This window comes from Lethenteron reissneri, chromosome 29, assembly GCF_015708825.2.
Source record: "Lethenteron reissneri isolate LAM-NWPU_2019-01 chromosome 29, ASM1570882v1, whole genome shotgun sequence".
NCBI lineage: Eukaryota > Metazoa > Chordata > Hyperoartia > Petromyzontiformes > Petromyzontidae > Lethenteron > Lethenteron reissneri.
Window position 1 is genome coordinate 9,618,576 of NC_083807.1, and position 24,538 is coordinate 9,643,113.

Genomic DNA, 24,538 nt, shown 5'->3' on the forward strand with positions numbered 1-24,538 from the left:
AAAGGAAAACAAATATATATTTGTAACAATTCAAGCAATGGCCCATTTTCATAGCACACGGTATTGCAGCTGTTGTCTTTAAAAATAAACAATTGATTTGGTGATGCTGCATTTCCAATGGTCCACAAGCACCAACAACAACAAACTCAAACATATTTGTAAATAACACAGTGACCTTAAAAATAAATAATATGTTATGATAAAGGACCATTGCCTAAAATGTCGCCTGTTTTTTTTCCTTTTAAGGCGGTGCTATTGACGAATGTGCTGATGCTGTTGTACCACCGGTGTGTGATCATTAGGATCTAAAGTGTATTGCACTAATCATTGTGGTATAACGGTTTGTGTGTGCGTGCGCACACTGTGGGTCTGCATAGCCTATAACACGGAACATTTTAAAGTTGTTTTCTTATCGTGAAATAATTGAAATGCAATATATTGCAATGTTTGATTCCCACTGCTGTTACCATTAAAATCAAACATTAACAATTACTTTTAAAAAGTAACTAAACTTTCTAATATAAAACAATAGATTTATATTTCATTACGAATGGTTCAACAAGAGTTATTGTGTAAATTTTAGATATGATATTTTCAAGTACAGCACTGCGAGTGAGTCAATAATACTTGTTGAAGAGGATTTGGCAAAACATCCCAAATGCAGGCAAAAAAAACTCAAATCGACTTTCGTATATATTTGCGTACGTGCTTATTCATATATTTCTCTCGTGATTTAATTAATAGCCTATATAATCACAACTCTCTTCGTCCATCAACCTACTGGCTTTTCAGCTCAATATTGCAAACACACTCTGTACTGGTTTTGACCTTCTGAGTCTTATCAGAAGCATTGTTAAACAAATGCTTCTGGGTTTCCAGATATTATTTGCAAGAGCACTCATGTTAAACAACAATTGAATGCAATTATTGGACTGTTATACAATGGGACAGAAACACTCAATATATTGATTCCTTTGTGTCACCATATATTTCCACGAAATTCTGAGTACTACAAATGTGCATTAACATGCACAATGCCACATACTAATTTAAAAAATAAATCCCATTATGGCAGAGTCACACAGAATCATTGCAGAACATTTCATACATTGTAAAATGCATCCAATTGTGTATTTTCTAGAGCTTCAGTGGTGCACCAATGAATCAATTCACATTGATACTTCAGCTTACATTGAATGTGTAAGATGTTTTTAAAGATGTTTTTAAAGATGTTTTTTCAAGTGTGTTACACATAGTGGGTCCAGGTGACATTTCCAGCCACTGTAGGCCACTACATTAACCAAAACAAAAATAATATTTCAGTAGATATTTTTTTCAAATTACAACCTTCACTGATGACAATTCGATCAATCGTGATGGGTGCAAATCGTTAGACCCCTATTACATACACAGTTTATAGCAGTACCTTTACTCTTTGTCAAATTAATTAAAATGCTATTCAGTTGTATCAGGAGTTAGTCAAGTATTACGATAATTGAAAGGTTTTTTCTGGTCTTTTTTCAAATTATTAAATTGTGCTTACGGCATCATGTCATGGGACAAAGTATAGCTCTTGCAGAGCAGTGCATTACCTCTTATTAGAGAATGGGTCCACAGAAGTAGATATCGCAGGACTACATCTGAAATCCAAATAATCTCTATCCACAAGAATGGTCTGTGCACCTCCTCACATGTCCTGCTGCAGAGAAATGCCCATCAATAAGCAATCAAACTGATACTTTAAAATCTCAGAACTGATGGAAATGTGTCAAATGAAGTGAAAACTAGAAAAATATGATGGGATTGAGGATGTAGCTTAATCATGGATGGCTGCCCAGATTCAAACCCAGGATCTCAGCAGTGACAGCTCACTGCTCTGACCCCTTGAGCTACCGGGCCTCCTCAATAATGAAAAATTCGAAAAATGTATATTGCCTGATGTGCATTGCTTATTGCAATGTCCCATCTCAATCTTATTCCAAAAATGCATTCATATTTGGAACATATTTATGGTTGTATTAAAAGTAAAGGTATTAGCCCCATCTACAATAATATAGCGAAATCTTGACTTGCAGCTTTCGTGACTCCAGGAATTCATATTCATTGGGTCTTTCGATAAAGTCACATAGAACAAAAAAAATGACAGAAAACTACGACGTTTCGATCGCAACACAAGCAATCAAAACGTCGTAGTTTTTGTTGTTAATATTGTTGTTCTACGTGACTTTACCGAAAGACCCAAATAATATAATATAGCTATATTTTAAATCCCAATATTCAGAAAATCACCTACATGCATTACTTACGCCTTAATATATGCGCAGCCTAAGATCAATTCACCGGGAAATCTCATAAGCGTAGCAGAGTATCGCCAGGATTATGAGGTTAGTGACCACCATCTGTAATAAGTATAACCCGTAAAAACAAAGTTTTTCACTCTAAATCCTTTATATGCGTGGCGGCTAGAGTCCTCTCGTCCTCTGGCTTGAGATGGCTGCCACCTATGGGTCAGATGATTGTCTGCAGTATTAAACAATTGGTAATTAAATATTTAATTTGTTTTCCCTAAACAGTGTAAAATTTTGGATTTTTTTTTCACGAACATTAATTGTCTCGCACAACGAGTCTGTGTGCAAAATGTCAGCTCGATTGGATCACGGGAAGTGGGTTAAAAAACGACCGAAAGGTTTGCATGGTCGTAAGCAAGCAAGCAAGCACGCAAGCAAGCAAGCGAACTTAATATAAAGGATTTAAAAACGGGTGTTATCGGCTTCTACAGGGCTAGGTTGTGGGCACCAGAGAGGGCAATTTAGCAACACCCATTGTTGTAATTCACTTCTAGGCTACCACATCTTTGCTCCCGACCTTCACATGTACCGCATGGTGAAGTATGGTCAAATGACCCCATATGACTCACTCGGTGTTGGCAGGCCTTCATCCAGCAGTGGATATCAAATGTACTGCGCGTGTGCGTATACACAGTAATCTCAGTTAAAGATTATTAAACACACTTGACTGCCGCGGATTGTACAACTAAACACCACGCTCGACCGGTGGCGTTAGCAATAGTGCAGCTGCCTCGGGTCTGGGTTTTGAATTCCTTCCTATAAGTTCATTTCATTGGCATGTCGCCGTCGTGTCATGGTTCGCGCGCACCGGGCTTGCAACCCAGAGGCCCGCGGCTCGATCTTGATCTCACGGTGCGGCAAATGAAAGCAAATGGAAACGTTGCATTAAATCCCCATCACACCGCCACTGTCCACCAATCGTCAGGTGGTGTGTGGTGGAGTAAAGTGAGTGAGTTACTCCCATCTCTTCCATGACGTCTGTAGTGGAGTAGTGGAGGTCTCATCTGCCACGAATGGAGTTCTAATGCGATTGCAGGCTGCGCCTTTACGCTGTAAAATTAATTTTACAGCGTATGAAAAGTGGCTATGAATGTAAGTCGCGTGTGCCATTGCAATGCTTGTACGTACAGTAGTACGATTGTGACTTGATTAGCATGGAAGCTGCATTCTTGTCTTTGTGACCATAAATGCTGCAGGCATGGAATTAAGTTCCATCAGATAAGGGGGGGGGACTAAACGGCAGCTGTTATGGTGAACCCTCCTGGGTATGAAAAGAAATATAGTGCAAGCAGTTTGTCAAAGTCGACAACACAAAGCAGTTTGTGCTTCTTAAACCAAAGATTAAGTTGTTGAGGTTGTTATGGTTATCGAGAGCTTGTTTCAGTTTGTCATCAGCTTTGGCCCTCCTCTGATGGACAATGCATCCCCAAACAATATCCTACCTTAAACTAGTTTAACGTGACAATTAAATTAATTAAATACAATCCCATCCCATCCTTTATCTCTCCGAATCAAACTGTGTTTGGTCCAATTAGCATGGCATTTCTCAGCGTGAGCACAAGATGCCCATCATGACTGTCAATGGGGGAGGACCCAAATCATCTTGCTTTCACAAAGGCACAAATAACCAATGCTTGTGAGAGTGTGATTTGAAAAACAGTGGGAGCAGTAGTATAGCGGTTAACGCGCTGCGCTATGAACGTGGCGACCTGGGTTCGATTCCTGTCTCGGTCAACACCGGTGACGATTATCTGAACCGGTCCTGGACCTCCCCTAGGTCGACTCAGCCTCAAATGAGTACCTGATGCTGTGTGTAAACATTGCCACTAGGGAGACAAAGTTGGTCGGGCGTGGTGCTGGCTACCCACCTCCTCGTGTACCGTTCCAGCCTTCATAGGTGCTCGCTAACAGCACTTGCCCCGACAGTCTGTTAAGGCTATAAGGGGGATATTTGTCTTTGAAAATCAGTGCAATTTTTATTGTAATTTCAGTATTTTACATCATTATTGTTATCAATATATCTGTCTGGGTGGCACTGCGATTAGATTGCAATACTCACAATTGTAAGTCGGTAATTTCAAATCACAGTCGGGGATTTAAGGAGCGTGTTATCTTCCCTGTATCCCTCGAGGCTCTCAAAAGTGAGTACCACCTTGTGAGTAAACATTTGCAGTCGCCGTATGAAGGAAATGCCCCCACCATGGGAATATGGAATTTGCATTACTTGCTTAGAGCCACCAACAGAGATGAATGCTTCCCCATTGCTTGAGCATAGAAAAATACCATTTGAACAAATATTATTAATCATAAAGTTAGAATACGTGAATGTAAATTTGCATTGAGGCCACCTCTATCCGACACAGTCAATTCGTAAGGTGTATTCCAATAACAAAACATTCACGTGACAAATCTTAATGTTTTGTTCACTCGAAAGCCTTGGTGTTTAATACATTATATTACGACTGCCTAGATGTTCAAGGTTATATTTCTGTAGCTCTCTGATGTGACTTTTGAGTCATACCATACATTGTGCAACACGACGTTAAATGTTTGCCCCACATAAACCCGTGCTGGAAGAAAAACTTCCAAGAAGATGCTCCCAGCACGTGGATCGAAACGTCAGACATCACGCCAAACAACACGCGATACAACGCGAAAGCACATCAGGAGATGTGATATTGCCGATCGTTGTATACACACAACTGCACTGAAGCTCAATTTCTTTCACCATTTTTACGTTGCGTGTAGGATGTAGAGACCTCCACTACGACCTGGTGTTTGTCCTGGACGGTTCTCCCAATGTTGGCCCCGAGAACTTCTCCAAAGCGCGTCTGTGGGTCTCCGACTTCATCGGCGGGCTGGAGACGGGCAAGAACAAAACGCGCGTGGGGCTGGTGTGGTTTGACGACGCTCCGCACACGGCGTTCCGCCTTGGCAGCTCCTTTGGACGAGAGGGCATCCGCAAGGCGGTGCGCAACGTCCGCTACCAGGGCGGCGCCGTCATTCCTGGCGCGACGGCCTCGGCTCGAGCCGGCGCGGCTCTCGTGTACGTTGCCAAGCACAGCTTCTCGCGGGGCCGGGTCCTGGGCTCGGGTGGCCCTCAGCGCGTGGCCGTGTTGGTGACGAGCGGCAAGAGCCGGGGCGCCGCGGCGGAGGTGGCGCGAGGCGCACAAGCCGCGGTCGCCGCCGCCGTGCGCGTGTTCGTGGTGGGCGTCGGGGACGTGCTCAAGGAGGAGATGGAGGCGATGGCCAGCGACCCCGACGCCGGCCACATCTTTCACGTGGAGGATTTCGGTTCGCTGCAAAGGGTCACCAGCGTCCTTCGTCAGAAGCTCTGTGAAAGTGAGTTTGGCGCGATAGTTTGCCAAGTTTAGAAACTTTACTTTGGCAATCCATTTACGTGAGATTTCAGTTATATGCAGCGTTTTTCGAATGGGTTTGTTAAACGTGCAGCTATAGTGTGCATCGTTCATTCATTAATTGCAAATTTCATTTAAATTAGTCAGATCTTTGAAACAAAAAGCAATCTCGTAATACGGTAATGTAGCCTTGGCACAGCCATTCAGACACTGCACTATGAACCTTGCTATCTGAGTTTGATCCCTGGCCACCGCTAACATCAGTGGCAAGTGATATCTGAGCCAGTCCTGAGTGTCCCCTTCATCAACCTGCAATGACCAGCGTGTTGAGGTATTGTCATATAGCCCCATGACTCACACGGTGTGGTGAGGCCTTCATCCAGAATGTATTTGGCAATGGCATGGAATTTAGTATCAATTAATATGTTTGCCTTTATACTATATTAATTTAGATATTTATGTATTTATATATGTAATTCGTTATTGTCCAATGTAAATAATACACATCGTGCTTATAACCAGTTGCACGGTGAAGTTTTAGAAATGGAGCCACATGCACTACCGTATGCATCAATTCGAAATGTATATACACTGGCTCACTCTTAAAAGCCAAGCAATATTGGGTATGGTGATGATAATTGGAGTTTGACTGCTTAAACATTCTGTTGGAAAAAGACTGGTTTCGGAATAGCCATGGGCTGATGGCCCTGAACGTTACGTTATATTTAGAATGTGAAACACACCATTCTTGTTGATATTTCACTGAGGCCATGCCGAACCAAACTCCACAATTTCGAGAGACGGGGTGGGGAACTCGAGCCCCTCTGTCACAACTGGCCACAGGAGGGAATGGTGACCATCCTGTACTGACGAATCCTAATAAGGATGAAATTGGCGTGAAGTTGCTTCTTCATCTTTCTGCGAAAAAAAAAACAAATGCCACAATCTCAGCTATTTTAACCTGGTGGCCATCACAACCCTTTGTACGGATTTTGTCCAACAATGATGATACAATCATGCAATGCAACGTTTGCTGGATGTATGATGTTTTCCTCTTGCAGTCACCGTTTGTATATACACTGTTAGACTTTTATTTATTTAGCACTCATGTGTGCAAGAAAGCATTGTGTTCCATATGGTGACAGCTCTGTCAATTCCCAAGCACGTGAAAGTGATATATATATACAGGCTCTAGATCAGTACTGATGTATTTCCAACATGTGTTTGTCTTCCGAAGTATAGTATTTGTTTAGTGATAATACGTTACCTTCCCAGTTGCATAATTAATTCATGTCGCTCTCTGCACGTGACGTGCGACGTCACGAGTGTATGTCACGCAAAATGACACTTCGGTGAGGCAAGCACGCACCAAAGTCCCATATAGCAAGACAACTTTAAACTACACATTTAATTTTCACTGGCGTTATCATTATGTTGCAGGGAATAGATGAGCACATCGGTGCATAGAGCTAACGCATTAACGATTTCAACCTGAGTTGTTAAGCATTAACACGAAAATAAATAATATATAACAATTATATAATCATCTTCATCTTATAGTAGTAGGTTTTTACCCTTTAAACTGGTACAAAAACTGACACCTTTATACAAGGCATCATGTTTGCAATAACCACAACACAAGTAGTCAAAATGCAAACAAAAAGAAACAACTCTGATAATGATAATGATATGCACTGTCTCGGGTGTGGACCAATCAACTTCAAGGACAGTGCACATCATTATCATTATCTGAGTTGTTTCTTTTTGTTTGCATTTTGACTACTTGTGTTGTGGTTATTGCAAACATGATGCCTTGTATAAAGATGTCAGTTTTTGTACCAGTTTAAAGGGTAAAAACCTACTACTATATTTTGCCACTGGTAAAGGAGGTCTCATAGTGTAAACATCTTCATCTTGTTTATATTCCCCCTACAAACATTTATGTATAAAAAAACACATCTCTCGTTTGTGTGTAAAATCATGTATGCAGTAACATCCAAATGCACGGTATTGTTACTCCCAGTGCAGACGAACTAAATGCATAATATATTGAGTCGGCTTTGCAGATGATGAAATGTTTGTGTGATGGAATAGAGGGGGCAGTTATGCCTTGTGAACTCAGCAGAATGTGTCAGTCCAACACTCGGTGTGAGGCCTTCCTCTCATGTTTCATTTTATTCTTAAATCTTGTTTCAATTATTGTGACACTCCCAACCACAAGCTGCACGAACAATTTAGAGGTGACCGTTGTTTGAAACAGCATTTTTGTGAAACGCTTAACCAGTGGAAATTCTCGCCATGTCACGTGTCACAATGTTCCATGTTAAATGGAGAACATTGCAGGAATCAAAAGCGTTTACGCATAATGTTCTTCATTATATTTTATGCAGGCTTGTTTTGCTCAGCTCCAATGCTACAGAGTTTATTCTTTGTGAAGCGATAATCATTCGTGACATCTCGAGCTTACGTGGATAATGAGTATTCTGAAACCAAATGTACCACTCTAAATTAGGCATATTACAAACAAACAAACGTCTTCAGCATAAAAACGGAAACGATAACTTTTTGTGTCTAAAATCAAAAGTGCCGAGATGTGAGTCGCAGGCTCCAAGCGCTGAGCCCAAACCACTGGGAGCCTGGGTTTGAACCAGGGCAGCCACCCATAGTTAAACTTGATAATCCAATGTAGCAAGATTAACTGGCTACTATTTTAACTGTTTGTATTTTACCAAGTAAGGCTCACTGAGCTACATAGCTTTTTTTTAAGAAGCGACCTGGCCACAAATTATAGCTCAACGAAGTGGCGTATCACGTGGAAATTTTCTTCTAAATTGGGAGGGAAAAAAACGGAAGACCTGGAAAAAAAATCCATGCGACCACGGGGAGAACGTGCAAACTCCAAATATACAGACGCCAGGGTCTGGATCGAACCCATTAACTCCTGTATACTAGGTGAGGTAGTTAACATATCGCCACCGTGGCGAGATGTTACGGGGTCAACCGTCATCAGTTATTGGTGACTGGGTTGACACAATTTGGTGTTTTCGCTTAATTTGGCAATTTACAATTTCTCAGAATATGAAATGTAGTTCTAGATTTGAAGCTTTCGTGACTGCAAGGATTCATATTCTTAGGTTTTTTCGGTAAAGTCACGTAGGTAAAACATCAAAATTAATAAAAAATAAAACAAAATAAAGATCACGACGTTTCGGAGGCAACACAAGTCTCCGTCATCAGGTGGGACCGTCACAGCCAGATTAGCTGCATCATTGCCTCACTTGATGCAGCTAATCTGGCTGTGACGGTCCCACCTGATGACGGAGACTTGTGTTGCCTCCGAAACGTCGTGATCTTTATTTTATTTTATTTTTATTAATTTTGATGTTTTACCTACGTGACTTTACCGAAAAAAACCTAAGAATATGAAATGTAGGTTTGATTGCCCTGCGATATTACGTGTGAAAAAGCGCAGCACCCCTGGTGTGGATAAACAGTCTCCTGTGCATGTATATATCATAGCTTTGTCTTTTCAGATACACTAAACATTTTGGAAGGCGTGATGTGCTCATGTTTTCATCTGCCTAGGTCGCATTGTACGTGCACGTTGGTGATAAATGCTTCGCCTTTCTAGCATTGTTCAATAAACTGTTGAATTTTATTTATGTTGCTGCTTTTTGAATCATTGTGCATTAACAGCCATTTATGTTTTTTTTCCCTTGCCAGACGTGGTATGCCCAAGTTACCAGATCGAGAAACAGAGAGGCTCAGGGAAGCGCATTGACATTCCAGGTGAGAATAATACAGGCAGCATGGAAACTGCTTGCATGTGGTAAAAATGTATACCCATACGTGTTGCTAAACATTTTTAGTTTTTTTTCTACACTTTATTTAATGAAGAATACTTTATACTGCTTGGCACTCTGCTTTGAAACTGCTTGTGGGGGCTCAAATTCATCTAATGCGTCCGATTGGTTTCCTTCACTACAACCTAATCGGTTTTTATAGAATGGGTGGCATTATCATTGTACATGTGTCCCTCGCTCTACGCGATAGCAGATGTGTTCCTAACCTGCGCACAAAGCAGAACCGCACGAGAAGGCAGCTGCCTGCCGAGTGGCACACACGGTTCACATAATGTTGTCCTACGTCTGACCGTATAGTCACCGATGAGGGAATTCAAACTACATAGAAACACTTTTGGGTAGAAATAGGAAAGCCACACCGAAGCGAAATCGCACAAATCAAAAGCCACGTAAATAGTGAAACCTGTAGGTGAATCCATTGCCTTTATTAAAGAGATCATTCATGCTTTGTGCAGACCAACATTCATCCATGATCTACCAACGTATGAACAAAAAATAGGCTTTAACCCTTTCTGAAAATAATACATGTGTTAAGATGTTCAAACAACAAATAGACACCAAACAGATACCCACACATGCTTTTGGTAAAACATTCAAACAAATATGCTTTGATAATGTACGAATTGTCTTTGAAACGGATTCTCCTTCACCAGAGACAGCCTCCTTTAAGGCATTGTCTCACTACCAGTGTTAGACCAGAGGATGCCAAAAGACGAATAGCACAATGGCACATTCATAGCTCGGGTTGAGCAGTTATATTTCTGGGACCCATTTTAGTGCCTTGCAATAGATGTCGCTTTGGTATTTGAATTTCTTAACACTTACTCATTGGTTCTTTCGGTAAAGTCACAAATGTAGAAACGCCATTTTCACCTGAGGACGAGCGCTTGTGTTGCGTTTAAAGAGTCGTGATTTATTTTATTTTTATTTTATTTCTACATACGTGACTTTACCGAAAGAACCAATGAGTATAGTAATTCCTGCAGTCACGAAAGCTTCAATCCTAGATTATCTTAACACCTGTATTATTTACAGCAATGGTAAAGCATTTTACTTTTTTATCTAAAAAGTTCTTAAAGAAGGCCCTCACTATGTTGCGTCCATCATGGGAGTTGTATGTATGTATTTTGAACTTCCTTTGCACCGGACGTAGCCAGCCGTGCTAATCGGAGGTGTAGGGGAAGGACAACAAATTCAACACAAAAAGCAGTTCTAAAGAAGGGAGTCTTCAACCTAGATTTCAAATTGCATAGCTTCAGTGGCTGCTTAATATCGGAAGAGCATTCCAGATGGTGGCAGAAGCACATCTGAAAGTGCGCGATGGAGTTGACTGTCTTTGTTCGATGAAAAGCCAAAAAAACATACTTCACCACGCTGGTCAATGCAGGTCATTGAAGGGAGGTGGGGGCAAGACCAGATCATAATACCACTCGCCACTGATATTAACCGTGGCCCAGTATGGAATTCAGAGTGCAATGCACTAACCATCTACGCGACCGATCCACTACCGTAAAATGTCAGATGATACCACTGACGTTGCCAAACTTGATACCACATTTGGCAAAGTATATCTGCCATTTCTTCCAACAATTTTGTTAGAAAGTTGATCCAGCAGCAGTTCTTTGTAGAAAAGCCACACGTTATCTACGAATGCCAAAGCTCTACGTACATGCCCTGACAGAATTGTATTTTAAGCTTCACAGAATCGCATCACCCAAGGCACCCCTGGATGGAGTAGCATTATCTATTATTACGTTGTTTCATGCATGTGTGTTTCTCCAATTTTATCATAGTTATGCTGTGAGTAGCTTGGCACAGGCTGCTTAATTTAGATTTCTATAACCCACGAAGTTGAATTTCACATCAGTAAACTGTCTGAAAGTTAAATGGTTTGTCACCTGTCATCATTCTAGTATCTATCTTACCACGTAATATAAAGTGCGATATTATACTGTGCAGTAACAGAAGTAGTTACAATTACAATAGAACCCATAATGATGTTTTAAAAGCAAATAGTACACATTGTTCTTTGTATGGTCATCAATAGTTGTGCTAATTATATTAACTTACTTCACGTTAGAACAGAGCGTGAATTTGAACCCACAATGTCAGCCATGCTTATTCGTTGTTTGGACATTGGCATTAACCGCATAAACCACCCAGTCCCCACTAAACAATTTCCATTTGTTGATTTTTAACTGTACGGTGGTATGGCAAACCCACAGTAAAATGTTCCATGTCTAGAAATTAATGCATGCTTACCCTATAAACATTACGTATTTCACTTATAAAACTGTCTCGCCAAAATGTGAATTAACAAGCATACCGGATATAAAAAGCTTGACTTGACTTTGGCTTATGACAGTCTGAAATGTAATATTAATGTAGTGGGCACACACGGACAGTGTAGTTAGCCCGATGGACCACCACCCTTGGTTAACATCTGGTAAAGGGGAAGTTACCCCTTTGTGTTAGTACGTTGGTTAATAAATGTGTTGCCTCCAATAGTAAGCCTGAGCCTCCATCTGTACCCACTACATAAGTGGCTGCATTGGTAGGTTCTGTACATTAGCATTCCTGCCATTTGGCCAATTGGTAGAGCCAATGGTTGGATTTCCACAGTCGCACAATGTTTTCCCTACGTAGAAATGCCATAATGCACACTTGTTGATAAAGCAGAAATCAGAGAGTGTGTGATATAATATCCTAAAAATTACTATACTCTTTGGTTATTTCGGTAATGTCACGTAGGTAGAATAAATAAATTAATATATTGTATATCACGATGTTTTGATCGCAACACAAGCGGTCGTTCTCAGGCGGAAAATATAATAATCCAGCAGTGGAGCTGCTGAACCGGCGAGAGAGCTGCTACAACAAGGTTATATATGTGGTGAAGGGCAAGCAGGCGGGGTCTGAGCTGGAAAGGAATTCTATCCCCGGACGCAAGCACGTCAGTTGTGTTAATGGGGGAGATTAGGGAGAGAGAGATTAGGGAGAGAGATTAGCATGGAATTAGCTTCCGTCGCCACACAAGAGCACCGTCCCCACATATGCGCACAACAGCAGTGTTAATGGGAGATTAGCACTATGTTGATGGGAAAAATTAGGCAGAGAGATTAGGGGGATTAGCAAGTTAATATCATATCTATGTGTAACACAAGCTGCGGCGCTGTCAACTGCGCTGTGAGAGGCAAGCGCGTCCACGCAAGAGAACCACCTGCAACGGTGGTCATGCCAGTGAGACACACAGCCCATCACACAGCCAGAACCATCAATACATCGAGGCTAAGGGAGCAGAGGTGGCCATGTTAGTGAGACTCCAGCCCGTTAATGCAGAGGCACCTAACAGGGCAATGCAACTCAGAGAGTTGGAGATAACAGCCAAACGGCAGGGAAGAATGGAAGCACCACAGCAAGTTACGACTTTGCTTGGTTAATAACGTCCTTCCAATGATTGCTCAGCTTATACCCATCTTCTCGGTTGAAATTGTTGCTGTGTTTATATATCTGGATGGCTTCATGGACAAATCTTCAGACGGAATGTCCCAACGAGCCATCAGGCCTCTTCTCGATCAAAACATCCAGGAATGGTAGCTTGCCATAATGTTCTACTTCCATGGTGAATTTGATGGATGGGTGTATAGAATTGATGTCGTTGAAACATTGGTTCAGTGCTGGCTGGCAATGTGGCCAGATGATGAAAGTGTCATCTATGTATCTCTTCCACAGGGAAGGACAATGGGTGGATGTCAGAATGGCATCTGTTTCAAATTTATCCATGAAAACATTCGCTACCACTGGTGATAAGGTAGAACCCATAGGGGTACCTTCATTTTGTTTGTAGAATGTACCATTCCAGATGCAGTAAGTGTTGGTAAGGCAGTGCCTCACCAAAGTTGGTACATCAGGATTCAGTCCCTGTTGGACCAAGTCTTTAATGATTGCTATGATGTCAGGTACAGGTGCCTTGGTGAACAGAGAGACTACATCGAAGTTGACAAGCAAATCATCTGGAGACAGTGAAATGTCTTTGATTAGAGAAACCAAGTGAGCTGAGTAAAGTACTGCTGAGGTGGTCTTGCCCGTGAATGGAAGCAGGGTCTCAGACAGAAATCGGGCCAGTTTGTAGGTAGATGAGTTGATGGTAGAAACGATAGGACTGAGTGGAGTACCTTCTTTATGGATTTTTGGAAGGCCATAAAATCTGGGTGGTCTAGCAACTGAAGGTTTTAGAGAGAGCTGCTTGGTCGGTTCGAATGGAGAAGTCGAATTAATGATGATATTGTTGTTTTTTGTAGCCAGGTGGTTGGTAGGATCTTTGTTAATTTTGGTATAACTGCCATCATTAAGAAGGTCCTGGATTTTGTTGTTGTATGTGGTTTTATCCATGATGACCGTGGCATTGCCCTTGTCGGCTGAAAGGATGACAATGCCATCTCTCTTTTTCAAATGAGCGAGTTCAGAGCACTCGTCCCTGCTGATGTTGCTAATGGGTTTCTTTGAGTTTTTGAGGATGGCGACGATTTTAGATCTTGCCACGTCTGCTGGGATGTAACCCAAACATCTAACTTTTTAACGTGTGGATCTGGCTTCTTTTTTGACAGGATGTTGAATTTAGCAATTAGGTTAACTTTACATGTGGTTGACATTGTCGCGGCAGAAGAAATAGTCATGTTATCTACAAGGTCCCAATCAGATGTGTGCATTTTATCTGTTAATGTTTAGTGTGATTGTAAGAGAAATTTGTCTAAATTATCAAGTTCAAAACGGAGCAGTCCTGAAAATTATCATTCACTTTTTCCATGGTCATTAATAAAATCCAACCTATGAAGTGCATGTCTTCATCACAAAAGAGATAACGAATCACAATTGATTCTCATCTTGATGAATAAGCATTTAATTAAGTATATAAATATTCATTTAATGTTATCCTAAATCAAAAAAGCGTTCCTCTTACTCTCGTTCCAATAAAACGTAAAAAAAAGCTATGAATATATAATATATTTTTTAAAAAGCATCAAAAAAACCTTTCATTCATATACAGTAATTTACACCATATATATATATATCAACACCTATAACATTGAAACTCAACTACCCCTTCTGGTGAATGTAGTTGGTGTCTGTTGACATGAGCCCTTAATGAAGGGGGGCCCAGTTGGGAGACGCACAGATGTGCATCTTACACAGCGAATGAATCCCGTGGCACGTCGGCATGAGCATCGTCTCAGCCACATGTGACCTGGTGTGCGCGTGCACAAGTGGTGCGCACATGGTACGCTCGACTACGCGCGCACTGTATTCCCCTTCGAGCTGCGACGTGGCATCCCCGTTATACCGTGGGCTTTTTCTTTTCTCGCATACGTCACTGGGATTGTAGTCTGACATGCTGGCTTCCGGATATGGGGAGGGGTTAAGACATTCGTTTGTATTTTCCTTTCCTTTAATAATCTTGCTACAGTGCCACATTCACATGCAATGTGTGATTCCTAGATGTGCTTGCACTGCCCATGGATTATTATTTACATTATACAGATAGCTCAGAAAGCATTAAGTTTACATTCATTTGAAGCAAACATATGTTTTAAATTTTTATATTTCTGCATTTGAGCCAGCAGATTTCCGCGAACATTACTTAACTCATGCAACCGTAGATGCTAGTTTTATTAATTGTTATTTACATTCCATTATCTTAAGTCACTTTGTAAACTGTTCATTGGCTGAAATGCATTTTGTTACATTATTCTTTATCTTTGGGCCCGAATCACAGAGCTATGTTTTCCATCATTCAGACACATTACACCCACTCCACCACTTTCCACATTTCTGCGGGACTGGCCGAAAGCCGGTGGGATTAGTGCGGAGACAGCAATGGAGGACACTTTTCCGCAACTACGCACATTTAAACGTCGACATTCCGCCACTGTGCCGAATCGCCAGAGTCACACAACGCGAGTGCGGCTGAGGCTTGTGTGGGGAGGGCTGAGAGTGCATCACGGCGGGGCCATTCCGCACAAAATAGGTTTGTGCGTGAGGTTTTTTTTGTCACCTCCATTACACAACTTTTTTGTTACCGCTTTTATACATCCGCTTTCGAGCAGGACTTTGGTGCTCTAAACAATTTGTAAAGCAGCAGAGTGGGAAGCTTGCACGCACTTAGAGATGACAATGAGGATGAAGACCGCCGTGGAGTTTAGGAAGATGATGAAGGTGGTTGTTGATAATGATGCAATGGAGATGATTATGGCAAAGGCCACGCTAAGTCCTAGGATTTGTTTTCAAATGTTTGCATCTGGGAGGAAATTGCAGTGGCCAGAGAGAACCCACAGACACATTCCATAAGTTTGCTTTCCCCTGTCAATCCACTGTCTTTGATCTCCAAGTTTAAACGTGGCGAATAGTGGCACAGTGGCTCCTGCATCGCACTGTGAACCCAGGGATTTACGTTTTATTACAGGCCACCTCACAGGTCAGTGGTGCCTGCTCTGAGCCTCCCCTAGAGCTACTCGGCCTCAAATGGTTATCTAGTGCGCTTTGCTCTGTTCACACTTGGTGGATCGCCATGGGAACGGGGTTGGTGTGGATCGGTGGAATGCCGTTGGATGTATTAATGGTCGTTGCAGCAGCAGCATCAGCATTCATCATCTTCATATATTATCATCAACAGAACCACTATCATCGTCTTCAATTATCATAATCTTCACCTATCATCATCGCCATTGTTTTTAAGTCGCGTTAGGTAGTTTTGGCTTAACACTACATTTCGCACGTGTTATTAAGTGTGTATGCGTGTTCATGTGTTAGATGAAGCAAAATAAATTATACAAGAACGAGCGGAGGGCTGGGCAGCTAAAATACAGCAAGTTGGCACTGTAGGGGGTATAGCTGGGGCATCTACCAGTTATCTCAGTCAGCCAATCAATGGCACCTGGGTCTGTCCCGTGACCTCCTGTCAGCCAGCCTTCGATACTTCACTTGTCCTCAAAGTACACCTGGCCTGGCACAGGCGCTGTGGCAATGTCACCGTCACTTAGTGGCGAATGGCGGGTATTGGTGTTAGATGGTTGACGCCTCATTGGCCAAGTTGATTCGTCAGGGGGTAGACGCATGCTGATGTCAGCATGCACAGCCCCAAGCGCTCTTCGACATTCCCCGACAACTACTGCTGATTGGCTGTGGGATGTTTTTTTTTACAGAATGGGATCCCATCCATTCTGCATGGAGAATTTGGCCAAAAATCCACTTTGGTGAAATATTTGGCTGACAAAAGACAATCCAAAAAAAAAAACTCTGCACGATTGTAACTCCTCCATATTATTGCTTGCAGTTTCGTCTCAACTGAAAGAACTACAAAATAAATTATACCTTCAAAAACCCGAGCGGTCAAAACGAACTCAATTCACTTGACGACCAGTTTTAATCACTATCACCCAGGTTCGAACCCTGGATCTCAACATTGCCAGTTCAGCACTCTGGCCTCTGAACCACCTAGCCACCTTCTCCCCTTGTTATGCCATGTGGCGTGACCTGAGTGTTTTATCGATTATGGTAGATTCGATTTGTAAGCCTGCTTTTTCTTAAAATTAAAGACAGCTGTGGAATGTTAAGAGTGTACTTCATTGTCTCTGTTTTAAGCTCCGTTCTGCCCTCAGTACGCCGTGTATTTGATCCAAAACAAGCAGCCTTTTTGAGTAAGTGCTAAGTGCGCCAGTGCAACCTGCAATTTCACTCCGCTGCGCATTTCCAGCCTAACGCATGTTCAGCCCAGAAAAATACTTCTATTCCTTGAGCTACAAACGTATGAAAGATTTGTCCCCACCCATCCCTCTCCCTGTTCTCAACCACATAGTTGGTGTGCTTCCTTGAGCTTCCATCGCGCGCTTTCAAGTGTGCTTATGCGGACGTCTGGAACGCTCTTCCTTCCGATATTGAAAACTAATTTCTTTAGAACTGCTTTTGTGTTTAGTTTGCTGTACTTTTCCCGCACGGTTGGCTACATACGGTGTGAAAGAAGTTCAACATGCCATAATGACAGGCTACCTGAAGGAAATATACTTGAGGGAAAGTATAAATATTCATCAATGTAATATTTGAATTATGTGGCATTCATATTATTGGATCTTTCGGTAAAGTCACATAGATAGGTTAAAAGAAAATAACAAAAAATAATAAAAGTTACTTTAATAATGCCTGATCATTTGGCCAGTGCCACCTGTATATGCAGAAATGCCGGTAAACGTCTGTTGTACTGTTATCTTCCTTTAAATTGACATAGCCAGACAATTCTGAAAGATAATTGTTCACCACCTGGATACTACGAAAGGCATTCATGCCTCGAAACTCATTACATTTGAGTGGGACTGATAATATACCCACCTAGACAGGCCAAGCCTCAGTACCCAATCATTACATATTACCCTGCCTACTGTGAACATAATTAGAGCAGTATATAGGTACGTGTAATTTGTTAACAGCCAGATAATAGCTCATTGATACCAGGGGTCCAATTCATGAAGAGAGCATGCTAAGATTATTTCATATCAGGCTTAATATTCCATCGGCGGAAGTCTTGTGGAAACATGATTCACCAATATGCTGGGAGAAATGGTATTTGCCCCATTCCACAATGGCTAGCAGCCGATATTCAGCTTGGGGGAGGGCTAAGGGCATTCCAGCATGTGCATCATGATGCCATGATGAAGCCTCACCTCCTGATTGTTTTTTTATTTTTCCACAGCAGTAACAATGCACAGTCGTGTAGGACTGCAATGAAGTGCTTTCCAGACACATGTTGATCGATTGCACAGATTTGTAAAATTCTCATTGGGATTTTAGGCCTGCCAGAGAATAATTTCCATTGGCATCACTTCTTTTATCTGGGCACTTTCGTTTTCTGCCACATTCAAAACACTTCTTAAAATAATTGTCCAAACATCTCATTGCAAAAGCATAATGAAAGTGTCTCTTGAGGCTCAATGAGGCTATTCTCAATTAAAGCGTGATATAGTCATAATTTTCATCATTAGCACCATCATCAGCATCAATCTGCACTCATTCTGCCACATCCAACCCCCATTCTGGGAAGATTTTAGCTCCTGGAATTTTTGTGGTGGGGCTTCTGACACGTCTTGTGGCCAGAGGGCCACATGAATAGTGTGGAATGGGTCTCTATGCCCCCACTCCTCTATGCCGTGAGTGGCCACCCCCATGCAAGGCAGTGGCACGAATAAAGCGTTGAAATCATGGTGCATGAATTGTTTAAAGTTCCACAATCCTGTTGCTTTGCCCTAGCTTCATTTTCGCCTCACACCCACTGGCCCATTTCACAATGCGGACTGATTCATAACAGCATGCAGTCTCCAATTGGAGGAAAAGGGTCCTCCATGAATTGGGAATTACAAATTGGGGCCAACTTTCCGCAAAAATGGCCATCATTATGCCAAATGTGTTGGAATTACTACCAAAAGCATTTCATGATTTGGTCCCCTGAAGTCTTTATCTCAAAGGACATATGCTTAAATAAGTACACCAAACGACAAACGAATTGTACTGTGTAAACAAGACATATGAAAAATACAATTTAAAGTAATTACGAAACAATATAAAAAATGCAAGTGTAACGTGATAAAAAAAAATGAAGTAGTATAACAATATCTAAACAGCAACGCGTTTACAGTTGTTTTCTTGCCTTCAAAATGATTTGCATTTGTAATTGTGAAATAGTGCTTCTGTACAATCAAATTTGAGGCTATTGGAGCGGTGCTAAATGTAGTGGGGTTGGTGAGAACATATGCAAATTAAAGTTCACAAAATTTACTGTTATATTTTGGAATATGATAGCAATGTAGAAGCATATCCTAAATAAATAAACAGCTTCATTGCCATTTTGCAACTGAGTTAACTGGGGTAATAAGGACGTATTTATAGCCATGCAAACACAACTAAATCAACCAAAGCAATTTCCTAATTACTGACAAAGGAAGGGATTTGGACAGTGATTTGACCATGAGTTAAACTCGGGGCGGAATATAAAACTATTTAAAGTTGTTATGACCGGTGATTGGTATCTGACATAATTGGCATGACGTGGAGATGATGGACTGATCGTGCATGGTTGAAGGATAATGTGATGTTTTAATTTACCTTTTGAAGTTTTTAATGGAAAAAAAATGTAACAGCCCTTTCTCAATCCACTGCTGGATGAGGGCCCCCATTCCATGTCAGTTATGAGTGATGTTTGGCTATAATTCATCACAATGGACAGTTCAGATATCACTCGTCATTCACATTAACTATAATTGGCAATCGAGCTTAGGTCACCAGGTTTATAGCGGAAATACCAATGTATGTATGTATGTTAAAATAGAGATGGAAATCTGTATGTATATTTTTGCTGTGTATGATTACATTCAATTGTGACTTCATGGTTATTTATTGGCATTCATTGGTACGTCTAAAATTATATTGACTGCCTAAGTGTATATTTTTAGTTCGTCTGGGTACTCTTGTTTTCTCCTCACATGTAAACATTCATTAATTTCCCGATAACATCTTAATATATAGCGGATCACAGAGCTTGGGCAATTGTTGGCACCGGCTCATCCCGTGGCTGTCCTCCCGCTTGTCTGTGATTGTTCGTGCTTCTAAGTCGTTCCGTCTCCATGAGAGTGCGCGTATACTGTGTGCGGTACAAGTTGAAAAGTATGAAGACTGTTTTGAAATATCTTAGTTCTGTGCATTATCACCAATGTCACTTTGATTTGGCGCATAACAATTAACCTCCCCCCCTCCACCCCCGCCTCATACTCCTCCATCACCCAGAAACCCCAAATCTAGTCAAAATGCTCCATTAGCAATTGTCTCATATACAATTGGACGCATGTATCATGTGTAAATTGAAAACTAATTTCTTTAGAACTTATTTTTGTGTGTTAGTTTGTTGTCCACTCCGCTTGCCTCCGATTAGCACAGTTGACTACGTACGGCACGAAAGAAATTCAACATACAGACATAAGTAATATTTAATTTTAATAAATTAATTGATGAATAATTGCACACGACATACATCACAAAAATTATAATAGCCAAAATCAATCATATATGTTTATTGGGTTAGATCGCGTAAATATAAATGTGTCGTTAAACCCACCACCACCCGACACAGACAATTAGTAAAGTTTTTCACGTAAACAGAACATGGCAATCCGTTATTAGTACAGCCCACCGGTGTGTTGGAGAGCAAATCCACAACATTTACAATCTGAGTACTGTAGCCAAAGTGTTGAACTCCGGAGAGCACCTTTCAAAAACTGACTGCGAGCTTTAGTGTATTGCTTCTTGTATTTTAAGCACTGGCATTTGACAACGGACGTTGTTGCTAATATCAGCGGCTGACAATCTACAGTTGAAATGTCAACTATCCAAAACACTTCATAGAGAGAACAATTGAGATTATGCAAATAGCCATTGGTATAATTTAACACAGCGATAGTGGGTAGTAGTAATAATATCATGATCTGAATCCTGATTGTTTCGAATTATCAGTATCAACACAAATCCTCTCGCCATATCTGTTACATTTAAGACTCTATATCGGTTAGTTAAAATATCAAGATTTCATTTTACTCTCAATTTACATGGGAAAAAATGATTTATTCTATATCACTAAATCAGCAGCATTTATACAATGTATAGAATAACTACTTTAAAAATAAAGTGCTTAAAATGTGTACGTTTAAAATCCTCTTCCAGCTCGTTGACCACACCCTATGTGTGTGCATGTATATGCACACACGCATATTATATCATATGTGGATATCATTGAGACATATTTCCAAAAGTAATGTAAAAGTATGGGATGAATTTCGATTTAAAGCTTTTGTGACTGCAGGGATTCATCTTATTGGTTCTTTCGGTAAAGTTACGTAGAAGGGAAATAATAAAATAATAAAAATAAACAGACCTGTTCTTCATCTGAGGACGGCTGCTTGCGTTGTGGCCGAAACGTCGTGAGAATTATTTTATTATGCTTTATTTTTATTATTTTATTATTTCCCTTCTACGTGACTTTACCGAAAGAACCAAGAAGAAGTATGAAATGTTCATTTCTCAACGGACTATTTTTATTATATTATTGGATTAATCGTATAAAACACATGAGGAATATTAAGAATTCAGTATTATTTTCATAGCACCCTCGGTAATGAATAAATTCACATCCGAGTGTAATAATGAATACAATTACAATAATTGGTTTCCTCCGAGTTCACGTGCTCATGCCCCAGAAAAATGGAGATTCCAGAATATTTAAGCTGTAAAGCATGTGCTATGGCCTGAAGCTCACATTATCCATAACCATACATGTGCATCAAGCGTATATTTCAAAGTACATTTTGTGTAAAGGTGTGAAAGCAGCTTGCTTTCTGTATTAAATATATGCACGTGTGCTATATATCTACCTCGCAAATGACACCACAGTATTCGTATGCAAGTAGCAGTTATGCAATGCAATGCTGAATGTTGACAATTTCCAAATGTCTCCCATATTTAAAGGCACCATAAATTTAATGAATGTTCCAGCCATAAATCAGTGGATATGCTGGCTACCTTCTCTTAACTGAAGATGGGCCACTGCACGCAACATTAACCTACCACATTTATATTTCCGTTCGAAGGCAGCTTTAATGACAGAGGTTGTGAGATTTTTTTTCCCCTCTCAAGTCAGTACCTGTTATACCAGTTTAACTTGGAGTGATTTTTTTGCCATGTAAGCTCAGAACATAAACGGGCAGCTCATGAAAGCAGAAACTGCTCCGTTGCACCACCATCAGCTTCTTACCGCTCACATTTTACAGTTACTTCGGCACGCGTGGACGTTTCCCGTTACATTAAACATTAAGGTCCGTGAAACGACTTTGCCATCTGTTGCTGCCTCTGCTGACGCAGGTTTCGACCTCCTGGAGAGGCTGGCTCTCCTGGAAAATGTGGCGCAACCGACCGAGTCTGCGCAAGACGAGAAAGCTCGACTCCGCCTAAGGGGGAACCCCATCTCCCAGCCCACTGAGTAAGTGCCGCATCTTCTGGCACGTGACACGTCCTCGCGGGCAGTGTTGTGAGCAACCTGTGGAACGCTTGTCACTCAAATACGCATTTGCAGCCACAACAAACGTGATCGTCTGAGTCAACGATGTGAGGGAGAACCCCGGCGTTGATATTTACGCAGGCTCTTTTTGAAGGCATCAAAGAGTTGATGCCGTAGTTTATCCTGTAAAGACGTACCGATAGTCGCCAGCAGTCCTCGTTTTGCCAGGATTTTTTTTTATTGTTGAGGTCGCTATTCCGAGAAATGTGTATGTCTTCCCGGGAACTTAAGAGTCTCCAGTTTTTTTCAGTTGCAGAATAATGCACCAGTCCAGATATATGCAGTTTTTCCCTCTGATGGTACTGAGATATTCTTCTTCCCATTATATGTCCCATTTTTTTTTGTAACTCATCTGCAGCAACTCTCGCTGTAGCAGAAATTAACAATTAAGTTGTATTCTTTTTTTACAGAAGACTTCAGTGGTCAATACAATTACCGTCAATTATTTGCAAAGTCAGCAGTGGTTGCCCCCACTATGAACAGACTGCTCCTCACCCCCCGCTATGAGAACGTGTGAGTTCCAGTTCAACCACTGGCTCAGCCACCGACTGATCCGTAGTAAGGACGTATGTATGTAGAACCTTTAGATTTAAAGCTTTCGTAACTGCAGGGATTCATCTTCTTGGTTCTTTCGGTAAAGTCACGTAGAAGGGAAGTAATAAAATAATAAAGTAATAAAACATAATAAAATAATTCTCACGACGTTTCGGCCACAACGCAAGCAGCCGTCTTCAGGTAAAGAAGACGGCTGTTTGCGTTGTGGCCGAAACGTCGTGAGAATTATTTTATTATGTTTAATTATTTTATTACTTCCCTTCTACGTGACTATGTAGAACCTTTTTTGCACCGTACTTAGCCAACCGTGATAATCGGAGGTGCGTGAGCAGTCAGTGTGCAGCGACCCACTGGCACCCTGGCTGCTCGTTTTCCGCACAAGTGAAACGGAGTGACTTGATTACGCTAACATACTAGTATGCACCTGATGAGTTAATGAGTTAATGATGACGTCACCCTGCTGCTGCTCTATATAAGAACGGGAGACACAGGAGAACCTCACCATTCTGGCGAATTGCCCGATGATGCTGGTTGCAATTACCAGCGAAACGTCGTACTCAAATTGTAAATGTTGTGGCTTCAACACACCGGTGGGCTAAAGCAGTGAACTATTTGTCTTTGTCAACGTGACACTTTTTTTACTGATTGGCCGTGTCGGGTGGTGGAGGGTTACGACACATTTATAAATAACGCGATCTAAACCCAAAAACGTTGATTATGAATAATATTGGTCGCGAAAGCCTACGTGTTAACCTGCTAGTATGCACAGCTGCACACATCAGCAGCGACATCTTCACTCCTTCCAATTTACAAATCGCCCCTGTTTGCTCGATGGTGAAAAAAAAAGGATGAAGGTGCTTATGTAAGCAGCTGTGCAAGCCTCAACGTGGCAATGTAGTGAGGACGTAACCGTGTTAGCACCTCCTGTTGAAATTAGGTCAACACCAACATCTTCCTGGAGCCCATTAGCTTGCTGTGGTCTGGCTTGCCTTTAACAATTATAGATTAACACTCAAGTTTCCTTCCTTAGACAGTTTGCATGTGGGCCTTTTTGCAAGCCTGGTCATGTTTTCAAAGCACTTTTGTCCTGGGTGTCAAATATTGCCTAATTGCTTCGTTCCTGGCATGATGCAACAGTTTTAATAATTCGTATATGTTGAATGTGTTACACTTGTTTTATATATATAACGTGGGATGGTACAAAAAAAATTGCTGAATAGATTCATTGAGTCCGTTAATTACGTCTCTCAATCCTTTCAATCCTTTGCT

The 24,538-nt window shown here is 41.3% G+C and overlaps 1 protein-coding gene across 5 annotated transcripts in view; it reads left to right on the forward strand.

Moving 5' to 3' along the window:
- LOC133349228 (collagen alpha-1(I) chain-like) overlaps positions 1-24,538 on the forward strand; it is a 177,583-nt gene that overhangs the window by 5,256 nt on the left and 147,789 nt on the right. For all 5 annotated transcript variants that reach the window (XM_061562546.1, XM_061562548.1, XM_061562549.1 and 2 more), the window contains exons 3-5: positions 5,097-5,690; positions 9,431-9,496; positions 22,519-22,636. In XM_061562546.1, the coding sequence (XP_061418530.1) occupies positions 5,097-5,690; positions 9,431-9,496; positions 22,519-22,636 (778 nt within the window). The remainder of the gene's footprint in view (positions 1-5,096; positions 5,691-9,430; positions 9,497-22,518; positions 22,637-24,538) is intronic.